Source organism: Mustelus asterias, chromosome 21 (genome assembly GCF_964213995.1).
Source record: "Mustelus asterias chromosome 21, sMusAst1.hap1.1, whole genome shotgun sequence".
Taxonomy (NCBI): domain Eukaryota; kingdom Metazoa; phylum Chordata; class Chondrichthyes; order Carcharhiniformes; family Triakidae; genus Mustelus; species Mustelus asterias.
In genome coordinates, this window is record NC_135821.1 from 74,401,001 (window position 1) to 74,414,587 (window position 13,587).

Genomic DNA, 13,587 nt, shown 5'->3' on the forward strand with positions numbered 1-13,587 from the left:
CTGTGTGGAATTTGCACATTCTCCCAGAGTCTGTGTGAGTTTCCTCTGGATGCTCCAGTTTCCTCCCACAGTTCAAAAGAAGTGCTGATTCGGTGCATTGGCCAAGCTAAATTCTCCCTCAGTGTACCCAAACAGGTGTCGGTGTGTGACAACTAGGGGATTTTCACAGTAACTTCATTACAATGTTAATGTAAGCCTACTTGTGACACTAATAAATAAACTTTAAACTTAAAAACTAAGTTCATTGGCTCCTGAAAGCATTATGCATGTTTTTGCTACCTCCCAGACACAACAATTTCAATGGTTTCCTGGCAGCCTTCGAGCTCTCACTTTCCAAAAACTGAACTCATCCAAAGCTCTGTTGCCTGTATTCTATGATGTGGATTCTATGATCTGCCTGTATTCTAACCAGCACCAAGTCTGTCTAATCCATTAGTTTGTTTATTTATTAGTCACAAGTAAGGCTTACATTCACAATATAATGAAGTTACTGTGAAAATCCCCTCGTCGCTACTCTCCGGCGCCTGATCGGGTACACTGAGGGAGAATTTCACATGGCCAATTCATCAAACCTACACATCTTTGAATTGTGGGAGGAAACCGGAGCACCCGGAGATAACACATGCAGATACGGGGAGAACGTGCGCACTCCACACAGACAGTAACCCAAGCTGGGAATTGAACCTGGGTCTCGGGCACTGTAAGGCAGCAGTGTTAACCACTGTGCCACCATGTTGCCCCTGTGTTTACTGACCTACCTTGATTCCTGATCAACCAACACCTCAAGTTTTTAAAATTCTCAATTTTATCTCTCTAAGGCTTAGCTCCTCCCTCTCTCTTTGACCCATTCCAGCCATAAACCCATCAACAACCTGCATACTTGTACACCATTCAAGGACTCTGCATTCCTCCAATTTTGGATTCTTGTTCATCCCTCACTCCCTTCACCCCATCATGGTGGCCATGCCTCCTTCCTTCTAGGTCTTAATTCTGGAATTCCCTCACCAAATCTCTGTTCCTTGTTTAAGAGTGTCCTTAAAATTTTATCTCTTTGGCCAAGCATTTTAATCACTTGTCCTGATAGTTCTTCCTTTGGCTTGGTGCTAGTTCTTGTTCCATTACATTTCTCCGAAATGCAATGGGATGTTCTCCCTATGGGAATGGCTCTGTATAAATGTGTATGTTCCGACTGTTAAGCCATTACTTTTATACCTGATTTGTAATTTACAGGCTCAATCACCTGGGTTAACTCTATGTCAAGTGAATTAACCAGTCATCATAACCAGAGTATTTGACCCCTGGGCAAAGCGACAACAGAAATATTGTGCATATAAAATCATACTGTGATGATGGGAGCAATAGTTCTCTAAAGTAATGTTTGGTTTGGAGACGAGAAATATCTTAAATAAAGCCTGAAATCATAATGCTTGTGATGAAACCTGATGTCTATAGGTAAGGAACATGTGCTTCTGTTTCTACCCCATGGAAAATTTGCATCAAAAGCAATTTTTGTGCTCCCTACACGCAGATGCTTTTGCAGATTGCCGATGATTTTATTGAAAGTGTAGTGAGTGCCGCGTGTCAACTAGCACGTCATCGCAAGTCAAACACACTGGAAGTCAAGGATGTTCAACTGCATCTTGGTATGTTTTGAAGTAATACTTTTGGTGTTTTTTATTTGCTGTTTTTTTTCTGCTGCCCTGAAAGTAAACTTTAATTACAACTGATTATGAATTTGCAAATAAAGGAAAATAAAGACTTTTATTCACATTGTGCCCTCTCATTGCCTCAGGATGGCTGAAAGCACTTCATAGCCAATTAAGCATTTTTTTTGAAGCGTAGTCACTGTGTAATGCAGGAAACACATGATGCAATTTACACACAGTAAGATCCCACAAACAGCAATGAATGAAGGACCAGATAATCTACCTTCAGTTTGTGCTGGTTGTGGACACCAATGGTTATATTTGCATATTATAGTAACTTTCAGCATTGTTTCCTAATCAAGGACAGTAACATTTAGAGGCATAAAGCTTTTTTTTTAACCAGTGAGGCATTGCATTTGAGAATGCACCAAGTTATAATATTATCTTGATCACTTTTTAACCGTTTATTGAAAAATGAAAAAGTGATTTGAGGCATCCAGTTTCTTTTTAGTAAAATGAGTGTTTTACGTCTGATCCCCTTCTGTTGACCGTTAGTGGTTGAGGAGGAAAACAAAGGCAGATACATGGCAGATAGATCAGCACCTAGTGGAGAATGGTGGTTTGAGGTGTCACAGATGTGATCCATCAAAATAACTAATGGGTTCGGTACATGGCATGATGCATTAACATTGTGTAGACTTGCTGTAATCGTTGACATTTAAACAGTGCAGTTGAGGAAGTACTGTAGCAATTTTGTTGCAAGAGAATGTACAATTACTGCTGTCCAAAGCATCATCATTAATAGCAACACCTTACTTATTGGTAAGCATTGGTGTCTGTCTGAAATGTAATAATTCATCTCATTAATATTGTACATTGTTCTCCACATCCATATTTTAAAGTATAGTAAAAAAAATGCTCATGTAAAGAAGTTGGGCAGCATGATGGCACAGTGATTAGCACTGCTGCCTCACAGCTCCAGAGACCTGGGTTCGATTCCCGGCCTGGGTCACTGTCTGTGTAGAGTTTGCACGTTCTCCCCGTGTCTGTGTGAGTTTCCTCCGGGTGCTCCGGTTTCCTCCCACAGTCCAAAGATGTGCAGGCTAGCTGCATTAGCCATGCTAAATTGCCCTTTAGTGTCCCAGAATGTGTAGGTTAGAGGGATTAGTTGGGTAAATGTGTGGAGTTACGGGGCTAGGGCCTGAGTGGGATTGTGGTCGGTGCAGACACGATGGGCCGAATGGCCTCTTTCTGCACTGTAGGGATTCTATGATTCTAAGTCCTTAAGATATTGCTCTATATTTATTCAGAATTTTATGGTGGTTTATGACTTGATGTGTGCTTATTGTAAAGTATCTTATTCTCTGAAACACTGAATTATTGGGAATTGACTATGTCTGCGTTTTCTTTTATAAGAACGCCAGTGGAATATGTGGATACCCGGATTTGGTTCAGATGAAATTAGGCCGTATAAGAAGGCCTGCACAACAGAAGCTCATAAACAGGTGAGCAATATGGCTCATTTAAAAGTATGTTTTAATACAATGCGAAAATATTACTTTTATGCAATTAACCACTGTTAGCCTGCACTATTCTGACACTTGGGCCACTTCTTAAGCAGGTACAGCACGCCACTTTGTTTCAGTTATGAAAAATTAGGTTTCTTTCTTTGTCATGCGTACCATGAATTTCTTCACTGCTTTGGCCTTTTACATCTGTGTGAGTAGAGCTGACCTCTTCTTGTTGGTAGACCCTGTGCCCTACTCTGGCATCAACACATCAGTCAAGCAATTTGATCTTTTAAAGAACATGAACAGAATTTAATCCTAGCTCCTTTAACCTGTCCAAAGATACTTTTGGCAAAGTTTCTGAAAAAATAATTTGAGCTCAAGGTTAATTCCAGCAGTTATATTTGCTGCAGCAAAGCTGTAAGCTTTTTTGTGTATTTTCAAGTATCCTGTCAGATTGGGAATCAGTGTACTTTTAGTACTAATTTAAGGTGAATAGATTTTTAAAGTGGGAGTTGTATACATTATCCCTGAAGGAGGGAGAACAGAAAATGCAAAGGCAAGTTATCCAAATCGTTCAAACTCAGCTGGCATCTGGCTGCATTCCATGTTATAGGTCTTGACGTGACTTATCCTGCCCAATTTATTGAAATGTTGGGTAGCCCAGTTGGTTCAAGGCCAGAATGCTCGGGTTGAATCCTAATAAGAGTTTTGTTCATCTGAAGTGAATAACATGAATAGTGTGTGAGAAGAAAGGAGACTTCATGCAGTTAAAAGCAAAATACTGTGGGTGCTGGAATCTGAAACAAAAACAGAAAATGCTGGAAAATCTCAGCAGGTCTGACAGCATCTGTGGGGAGAGATTAAAGCCAACGCTTTGAGTCTAGATGACCCTTCATTAGAGCTGAGAAAGAGAATCAGCAGATTCTCACTATTGGGGTATGGAGGGCAAGGGGGTGTGGAATTGGAGAAGGGAATGTAAATGAGGATACAGAAGGCTGAAAATGTGCTAAGAGCATCCATTAAGTGATCAGAATGCGAGAATGGCAGAACGCAGGTACAGATTGTTAAAAACTTCATGCTGTGCTTGTCACATTGTCATTGTTTCCAGCTACTTATCAATGGAATTTGGAATCAGGACAATACTGTGTGGGTATTTATTATGGACCAACTTGTTGGTATTCTGTTACTTTCTCTTGTTTTATAAATGATTTAAGATGCGGAGAAAAACACATCTGTAATTGAAGTCATGTTCTCTTTGATAAAGCAGTTTGTTTGACACTTGCCTTTTTTGAGGTGGGAAAATAATACATTTCATTAAATGATTGGTTCAAGTGATTAATTATGCTGCTGTTCTTCCTTATCCTTTGTGTTCTTCGAGTGTTTTATTTGAACTATATTTTTCCATAAACTTCAACAATTGGCATTTTCTTTTAAGTACATTAATTAGGTTTTTTATTTCACTGAAGATTACCTTAACGGTAATTGGTTTCTTGTTTGACTCATGCACTCTTATTTCATCCATTTGCGTTGTATAGATTGTGCTTCCAGGTCAACTCTTGCTTTAGACTATAACATTTTCAAATAAGAATTGAAAATGAAATTGCAAATCGTTGCATAACCTTGTGGCTTCTTTCTTGCAGAGAATGGCACTGATACGTAAAACAACCAAAAAGTAAAGCATTGATGAACAGATCATTTCTACGACAAAGTTCTGAACATTGCAAAACATTCTCAGGCTTCTCCTCCATTTCTGTTGAGGAACCTGCGAGGGGTGACACAGTGTGTTTGGTTTTTTTTGTGAAAATGAACGGATATAGCTTTGTATTGGTACCAACATACTGTAGCAAAAAGGTACTTGATGCTCCTTCCTGAATACAAAATGCAAGGACTTGTACAAAAGTGGATGGTGTGTGTATGGAACGGTGACGTTTCTTTGTTGATTAATGGTTAGTGTGATATATGGAGTGTTAAGTAGTTGGTTTTCATATCTTTGTATAGAGGTAATGTTGACCATTTTTGCCAATAAAATATTACTCAACTTAAATGCAAGTGTGCATTATTTGTAGTTATGCCATTGGAGTTGAATTCTAAATGCATGCAGCCAGAGTAGTCCCCTGAATCTTTCCTTTGTTGCTTAACATTAAGTTCATCTACTATAGTGAACTTCTCCCATTTCTTTCTTTGTAAATTTAAAAATATATCTCTGTATTGACTATCTGTACCATCCACGTAGAGTTGGATGATACAAGGCTTAATTCCCGGCCTAGTTAATCATGCAGCGCTATGGACAGTGTCACTGACCCACAGATAACTGTGTAGGTTAAGTGACAATCAGTCTTGCCTGATTTCCTCCATTATTAAATGCTTGCTAATGAGTTGTGTGGTGTACTAATAAGAGGGCACTTGCACTTGTGAAATCATTCCCCATCACAAGTTGACATTGGGGCAAGACGGACGACTATTGACGTGACATACACACCTTTATTAACCTAAGAGAAATTCAAACTTGTGTTTGGAAATAATGGAAATGATTTGAGCTGTAGATTTAAAATCTAGTCTTGGTGTGAAGTGTTTTTATTGGCAACTCCTTCACCAAGGCCTAGGGAGCCTGTAATGTTTTACTATTGTACACCAATTATTATTTTACAACAGTAAAGTTTTATGGATTTTTCACAATGCTAAATTAACCTAAACAGTGTGCAAAGAGATTGAGAGATACATTCATTAAGGTATTTTCTCCAGGATCGCATAGCCTAGGCATCAACAGTTATGTACTCAATACTGCACAGGAGGTGACGAGTTGGCCCATTGTCTGTGTTGGCTCTTTCTGGAGCTATCCAAATACTCCCAGTCCTTTTAACCCCCCCTTACCCTGCAAATTTCTCCTCCCCGTGAACTGTATGTATATCTTCATTACTGTAGTGCTGCAAAGACCAGTTCCCATAATGACAGCAACTAAACTTATAATCCTTAAACTAACTTTCTAGCCTATTGATTGACTTTCAGTTCAAGATTTTCTCATCCATTTTTTTTTACAATCCAAGATTGTCAGTGGACGTAGATAGTATGGTGTGTGATTCCAATACCTTATTCCCACAGCACAATTCCAAATCTCCAGAAAATGAGCATTGTCCATACACGGCTATATTGACGGGAATTGATGAACACATCAGCAAAATAAATCCTCCTAAACACAAGATACAAGAAAATTGTGTTTGAAGCTTTGAATGTTAGATCAGGCTCAAACAATCTCAATTTCCCATTTATTAATTTTGCTATGACCCGTGTAGAGGCTGATAACATTCTTTAAATTTCTCCAAACTACCAACAGAAATAAACCAATGGACAAGATTTCGCTTCAAGACTTTCAGTGTAACAAACTAGAATCAACATAGATCTTTAATTGCCAACTGACACTTCAGACTAAAGAGAAAGGTCATTTTTGTACTAGGCCTCACAGCTGAAATGTTTTACGAAACGCTTTTGCTTTGCACCACATTCCTTGCAGCTATTTATTGTTAAAGGAACAGTCGCAAAGTCACTCTCAGTAAAAGTCAGGTCAAAACTTCTAGCGTCCTTTGGCAATCATTCCACTCTGCCTGAGTTTTCGGCATGGTGGCATAGTGGTTAGCACTGCTGCCTCTCAGCACCAGGGACCCGGGTTCGATTCCCAGCTCGGGTCACTATCTGTGTGGCGTCTGCACGTTCTCCCCGTGTCTGCATCTGTTTCCTCCAGGTGCTCCGGTGTCCTCCCTCAGTCTGAAAGACGTGCTGGTTAGGGTGCATTGACATCGAACAGGGGTCGGAGTGTGGCAACTAGGGGAACTTCACAGTAACTTCATTGCAGTGTTAATGTAAGCCTTGTGACTAATAAATAAAAACTCAAACTTTTTAACATTAAACTTTTTGCTGGAAACTTCTTATTACTAGCAAGGTCTACTTTGATAAAATCCCCCTCACTCTCCGGTCACCTTTGTCCCAACAATTCCGAACTTGAGATTCCTGTACCCAACCACATTAAACCATTTAGTTACCTCTGTAAAACTGTTTTCCCCATACAGAACATGCATCTCCCTACCATTTCCCACAGAACAGTTCAGACCAGTTCCTGGGAGAGTTTCAATAATTCTTCTGTAACTCAAGTTCTGAAGAACCACATTTGACTCAGCATTAACTAATCAGCTGTAAATCCTCATAATTTATTAAGCTCCACGCCGATTTCTGGGGCGGAGCTGACAATGCCGGAAATCCGGCGGCTGGAGGCTGTGGTGCCCAGCTGGAAGTCTGCCACATGGCATTGGCATAAGCAGCGCAGCGGGCTGGGAGAATCTTTTCAGAATGTTCCGTTTACCTCAAACTCTTCTCTGTCCAAAGGCAGGTCTGACCCGCACACTGCCACAACCTCTGCCACAACCTCGGCCACAACAGAGCAAGGAGGCACGGTAGCACAGTGGTTAGCACTGGTGCTTCACAGCTCCAGGGACCTGGGTTCTATTCCCGGCTTGGGTCACTGTCTGTGTGGAGTTTGCACATTCTCCTCGTGTCTGCGTGGGTTTCCTCCGGGTGCTCCGGTTTCCTCCCACAGTCCAAAGATGTGCAGGTTAGGTTGATTGGCCATGCTAAAATTGTCCCTTAGTGTCCTGAGATGTGTAGGTTAGAGGGATTAGTGGGTAAAGTATGTAGGGATATGGGGGTAGGGCCTGGGTGGGATTGTGGTCAGTGCAGACTCGATAGGCCGAATGGCCTCTTTCTGTACTGTAGGGTTTCTATGATTTCTAGGCAGGTCCTGAATCCACTCCAGCCGGAATGGGGATTGAACTCCCTGCTGAGACACCAATCAGATCCATACTAACCGTCTAGCCAATCGACAAGATAAAAGCAAAATACTGCCGATGTGGAATTTGAAACAAAAACAGAAAATGCTGGAAAATCTCAGCAGGTCTGACAGCATCTGTGGAGGAGAGAATAGAGCCAACTTCTCGAGTCTGGATGACCCTTGTCAGAGATGAGATTTTTCAGCATTTTCTGTTTTTGTGACAAATTTAACATATTTAGCCAAGCTATAAACATACTTCCTTGGCCAGCAAGTCCTGGAGCAGGACTTGAACCCAGTGCTTCTAACTCAGAGGCAGGCATTACCCACTCTGCCACAAGCTCTTACCTAAAACATCATCATCTTTTAAAGTTCAGCATTCGTGACGATGTTAATTAACAGAAAATAATGAAGCATCTTGCACCCAGTTTTGTGATGAGGGATTATGCTCCAGCACTGAAATATCTACTTCTGTAAATCCTAAACTATTGCTGGTGATCCTTTCACATTGATACAAAATTGTGCTGCAGGAATAAGGTACAGAAGACAATAGGGCAGCACGGTGGCACAGTGGTTAGCACCGCTGGCTCACAGCGCCAAGGACTCAGGTTCTATTCCCAGCTTGGGTCACTGCCTGTGTGGAGTTTGCACACTCTCCCGGTGTCTGTGTGGGTTTCCTCCCACAGGACCAATGATGTGCAGGTTAGGTGGATTGGTCATACTAAATTACCCCTTAGTGTCGGGGGGGACTAGCTAGGGTAAATTCATGAGGTTGTGGGGAAAGGGCCTGGGTGGGATTGTGGTCAGTGCAGATTTGATGGGCTGAATGGTCTCCTTTTGCACTGTAGGAATCTATGCAGCATGCTTATGAAAGTAGCTTCACAGAATCTGTAAAAAGAAACTTTTGTATTCAAAATTAAGATCATCATTTCATCTCTCATTTGTATGATAGACAATCCAGTCCCCATTGTGTGCATTTGCTAGTCTCAACCAGGAAGAAAGATAGTAGAAATCACATGGGATTTGGGATGGGCGAGCTAGATGGATACAGAACTGGCTTGGTCATAGAACACGGTAAGAAGTCTCACATCACCAGGTTAAAGTCCAACAGGTTTATTTGGTAGCAAATACCATAAGCTTTCAGAGCACTGCCCCTTCGTCAGATGGAGTGGAAATGTGCTCTCAAACAGTGCACAGAGACACAAAATCAAGTTGCAGAATACTGATTAGAATGCGAATCCTACAGCCAGCCAGGTCTTAAAGGTACAGACAATGTGGGTGGAGGGAACATTAAACACAGGTTAAAGAAATGTGTATTGTCTCCAGACAGAACAGCTAGTGAGATTCCACAAGCCCAGGAGGCAAGCTGTGGGGGTTACTGATAATGTGACATCCCGGTTTAGGCCGTCCTCATGTGTGCAGAACTTGGCTCTCAGTTTCTGCTCAGTGACTCTGCGCTGTCGTGTGTCGTGAAGGCCGCCTTGGAGAACGCTTACCTGAAGATCCAAGGCTGAATGCCCGTGACTGCTGAAGTGCTCCCCCACAGGAAGAGAACAGTCTTGCCTGGTGATTGTCGAGCGGTGTTCATTCATCCGTTGTTGTAGTGTCTGCATGGTTTCCCCAATGTACCATGCCTCGGGACATCCTTTCTTGCAGCGTATCAGGTAGACAACGTTGGCCGAGTTGCAAGAGTAGGTACCGTGTACCTGGTAGATGGTGTTCTCACGTGAGATGATGGCATCTGTGTCGATGATCCGGCACGTCTTGCAGAGGTTGCTGTGGCAGGGTTGTGTGGTGTCGTGGTCACTGTTCTCCTGAAGGCTGGGTAGTTTGCTGCGGACAATGGTCTGTTTGAGGTTGCATGGTTGTTTGAAGGCAAGAAGTGGGGGTGTGGGGATGGCCTTGGCGAGATGTTCGTCTTCATCAATGACATGTTGAAGGCTCCGGAGGAGATGCCGTAGCTTCTCCGCTCCGGGGAAGTACTGGACGACGAAGGGTACTCTGTCCACCGTGTCCCGTGTTTGTCTTCTGAGGAGGTCGGTGGAACGTGCTGCCAGAGGAGGCGGTGGAACTGTTGATCGATGAGTCGAGCGCCATATCCTGTTCTTATGAGGGCATCTTTCAGCGTCTGGAGGTGTCTGTTGCGATCCTCCTCATCTGTGCAGATCCTGTGTATTCGGAGGGCTTGTCCATAGGGGATGGCTTCTTTAACCTGTTTAGCATATCTGTTTGCACTGTTTGAGAGCACATTTCCACTCCATCTGATGAAGGAGCAGTGCTCCGAAAGCTTATGGTATTTGCTACCAAATAAACCTGTTGGACTTTAACCTGGTGTTGTGAGACTTCTTACCGTGTTCACCCCAGTCCAATGCCGGCATCTCCACATCTTGGTTATAGAAGACAGACAGTAGCGGTAGAAGGGTGTTTTTCAGAATGGAGATCTGTTGCTCATGGTGTCCCACAGGGATCAGTGCTGGGGCCTCTGGTGTTTGTAGTATATAAAAATGATCTGGAGGAAAATGTGGGTGATCGGATTAGTAAGTTTGTGGATGACATGAAGACTGGTGGAATTGCTGATAGTGCCGGGGATTGTCAGAGGATACAACAGGATATGGATAGATTGGAGACTTGGGCACAGAAGTGGCAGAGTTTAATCCAGACAAATGCAAGATGATGCATTTTGGAGGATCAATTTTAAGTGTAAATTATACTATAAATGGCAGAACCCTTAGGAACATTAGCAGACAGAGGATCTGGGCGTGCAGGTCCACAATTCCCTAAAAGTGGCAACACAGGTGGCCAAGGTGATTAAGAAGGCATATGGCATACTTGCCTTCATCAGCCGGGGCACTGAGTACAAGAGTTGGGAAATCATGTTGCAGCTATATAAAACCTTGGTTGGGCCGCATTTGGAGTACTGCATGCAGTTCTGGTCACCACACTACCAGAAGGATGTGGAAGCTTTGGAGAGAGTGCAGAGAAGGTTCACCAGGATGCTGCCTGGTCTCGAGGGTATTGGCTATGAGGAGAGGTTGAATAAACTAGGATTGTTTTCACTAGAAAGATGGAGGCTGAGGGGAGACATGATAACGGTCTACAGGGTGGATAGTCAGAGGTTTTTTCCCAGGGTGGAAGTGTCAATTACAAGGGGACGCAGGATCAAAGTGAGAGGGGGAAAGGTTTAAGGAAAATGTGCAGGGGAAGTTTTACATGCAGAGAGCGGTGGGTGCCTGGAACGCGCTGCCAGAGGAGGCAGTGGAAGCAGGCACATTAGCAGCATTTAAAAAACATCTGGATGGGTTCATGAATAGGGAGGGAATAGAGGGATACGGACTGAGAAGGAGCAGAAGTTTTTTTGAGTTTAGTTAGAGCATCATGATCAGCACAGGCTTGGAGGGCCGAAGGGCCTATTCCTGTGCTGGACTTTTCTTTGCTCTTTAAATATGAGAATCGTGAAAGACAAATTGCCAGGCTGGATTTTCTCCCATGTGCTTTCTTGAGTGATCCTTTACACTTGAAAGCTTATTGGTGTAGGCATCCTGGTCGTAGAAAGGAGAATATATCTGCATAATTTGTCATGTTGGTTGTAGAACCCACTTGAAACAATAGTGAACAAGTACAGCCAAAAACCACTCGAATAGAATACTATAACTTTTCAAATGCAAAGAATCAATTATCTCCTTGTGACCCATACAATGTGATCCAACCTTTGGCTATAGCAGTCATTTTCAAAATAGATTTAGGACATGAAGCATTTTGACCCACAAGCTGGTATGTAACTACATAAGAACATAAATAGGAGGACAAGGCCATACAGTCCCTTGGGCCTGAGGCCATTCGCTAGGGTCATGGCTAATCTTCAACCTCTTTCCTTCTAGATCTTCATATCCCTTGAATCCTATTGTCCAAAGGTCTTGAATGTACTCAACAACTGAACATTTACAACCTTCTGAGTGAAGAAAATTCTCTTCGTCCCAGTCCTAAATGGCCTACTTTTTATCCTTCCACTGTTCCCCAGTTCTTAATTCCAGCTAAGGAAAACAGTCTCAGCACATCTATGTACTCAAACCCTCTCAGAATCTTACAGCTTTCATTGGGATAATTTCTTATTCTACACACCAGAAAGAATAGACTCATTCTACTCAATCTCTCCGAATAGGACAGCCACTTTATCCCTTATCAATCAAGTGAACCAATGATGTACCATTTGGAAGCTAAGTATATCCTTAGGGATGGAGACCAAGGTCGGAATTTTCCACCGTTCGCACCCCACGCCAAATTCTCCGTTCACCGTAGCAGGACCAGAGAATCCCACTGGCATGAAAGGCCGGAAAATTCCGCTGCCCCCTCGTGAATTTTCCAACCCACAATAGCGGGCATCAGCAGAAGATCCCACTGTAAATTCACGTTGGCATGAAACCGATTTGGGTATGCGAGAATTTGAGAACGATGTCGATGGGAGAAATGTAACAGGGTCAGATTGGAGTTCAAAACTTAGTCTCAGCATCCCTCAGATAAAGAGCAGCTGATTTAATCCGGATGCTTCACTGTTGCCTAACATGAGGCGGTGGGAGATGGTGGGTGGGTAGGGGAATGGGGCCCATAATTGCAGCATAGGGATAGACCCAGTGCCACATTGGCTGACATTCATTCACTCTTATCTCCAAGGAGCTGCTGGCCACAAGGTCTCAGTGGCAGAGCTCCCACTGGCAAATGTAGGGGGCGATTCTCCCATCCCAACACGCACGTTTGTTTGGCTCATCGGGATGGGAGAATCGCGTGTCGGCCATTTCGCGGGATTTGCACATACGTTGCTGACGCATGTGTGTCTCCCAGAGCTGGAGAACAGTCACAGTCGGGACCGCGCTGGAAACCGGCGGGAAGAGAGGCAAGTAATTTAAATCTCTTTTTGATGTATTTTAAATGTGATTATCGTCTCCCACCCCGCCAGAAGTATTTCATTCTGGTGGAGTTTAGAGTAGCTCCCCACGCTTGGGGAACTAGTGGGAGGCCCCATTGGAGTGAAGGGGAGCAAATCGGGCCCCCCCCCAGGTGTCAGGTGGCAGGGGGTGGTGGCCCCTGGGCATGAGCACCCTGGCAATGCCAGCCTGTGCCCCCAGCACTGCCCAAGGGGCAGAGTGCCCATGCCCAGGGGGCACCTTGGCATTGCCCATTGGGCAGTGCCAAGGGAGTGGGGCCAATGGGGCAAGGGCCTAGGGTTGAGGCCTAGGGAGCGATTGGTGGGGGTAGGGGGCCCCGCTGCCACTCTGCAGTGGGATCGGTCGGGGCTGGTGGGAGGCCAGCGAACGGGGCAGGCTTGCCGGTGTTTGGGGGTGGAGGGGGCGGTTGGGGCTAGCCCAGGAATACTTGTGGGGTCTGCAATTGTGCCGTGGGTGGGGGGGATGCTGGAGGGGCAGCACTGCGGGGGTCCCGGGCTGGCCAGCATTTGAGTTGGTCAGCAAACGGGACTCTGACAGATCGGAGCCACTGCACATGCGCAGAGTTCCGGAACTGTCAGACTCCGGTGTGAATAGGCCCCACCTCCCGAGCATTTAATGAGATTCGCGACTGTGACCTCTGCATCGCACAGAGCGTGGAGATTCTGGTCTGAAGTTAA

General features: G+C 44.0%; 1 protein-coding gene across 6 annotated transcripts in view; it reads left to right on the plus strand.

Moving 5' to 3' along the window:
• Nucleotides 1-5,201, plus strand: part of taf12 (TAF12 RNA polymerase II, TATA box binding protein (TBP)-associated factor) — a 35,471-nt gene extending 30,270 nt beyond the window's left edge. For all 6 annotated transcript variants that reach the window (XM_078238272.1, XM_078238277.1, XM_078238274.1 and 3 more), the window contains 3 exons: nucleotides 1,529-1,643; nucleotides 3,063-3,151; nucleotides 4,798-5,201. In XM_078238272.1, the coding sequence (XP_078094398.1) occupies nucleotides 1,529-1,643; nucleotides 3,063-3,151; nucleotides 4,798-4,833 (240 nt within the window). In that variant the 3' untranslated portion in view covers nucleotides 4,834-5,201. The remainder of the gene's footprint in view (nucleotides 1-1,528; nucleotides 1,644-3,062; nucleotides 3,152-4,797) is intronic.
• The last annotated feature ends 8,386 nt before the right edge of the window (nucleotides 5,202-13,587 follow it).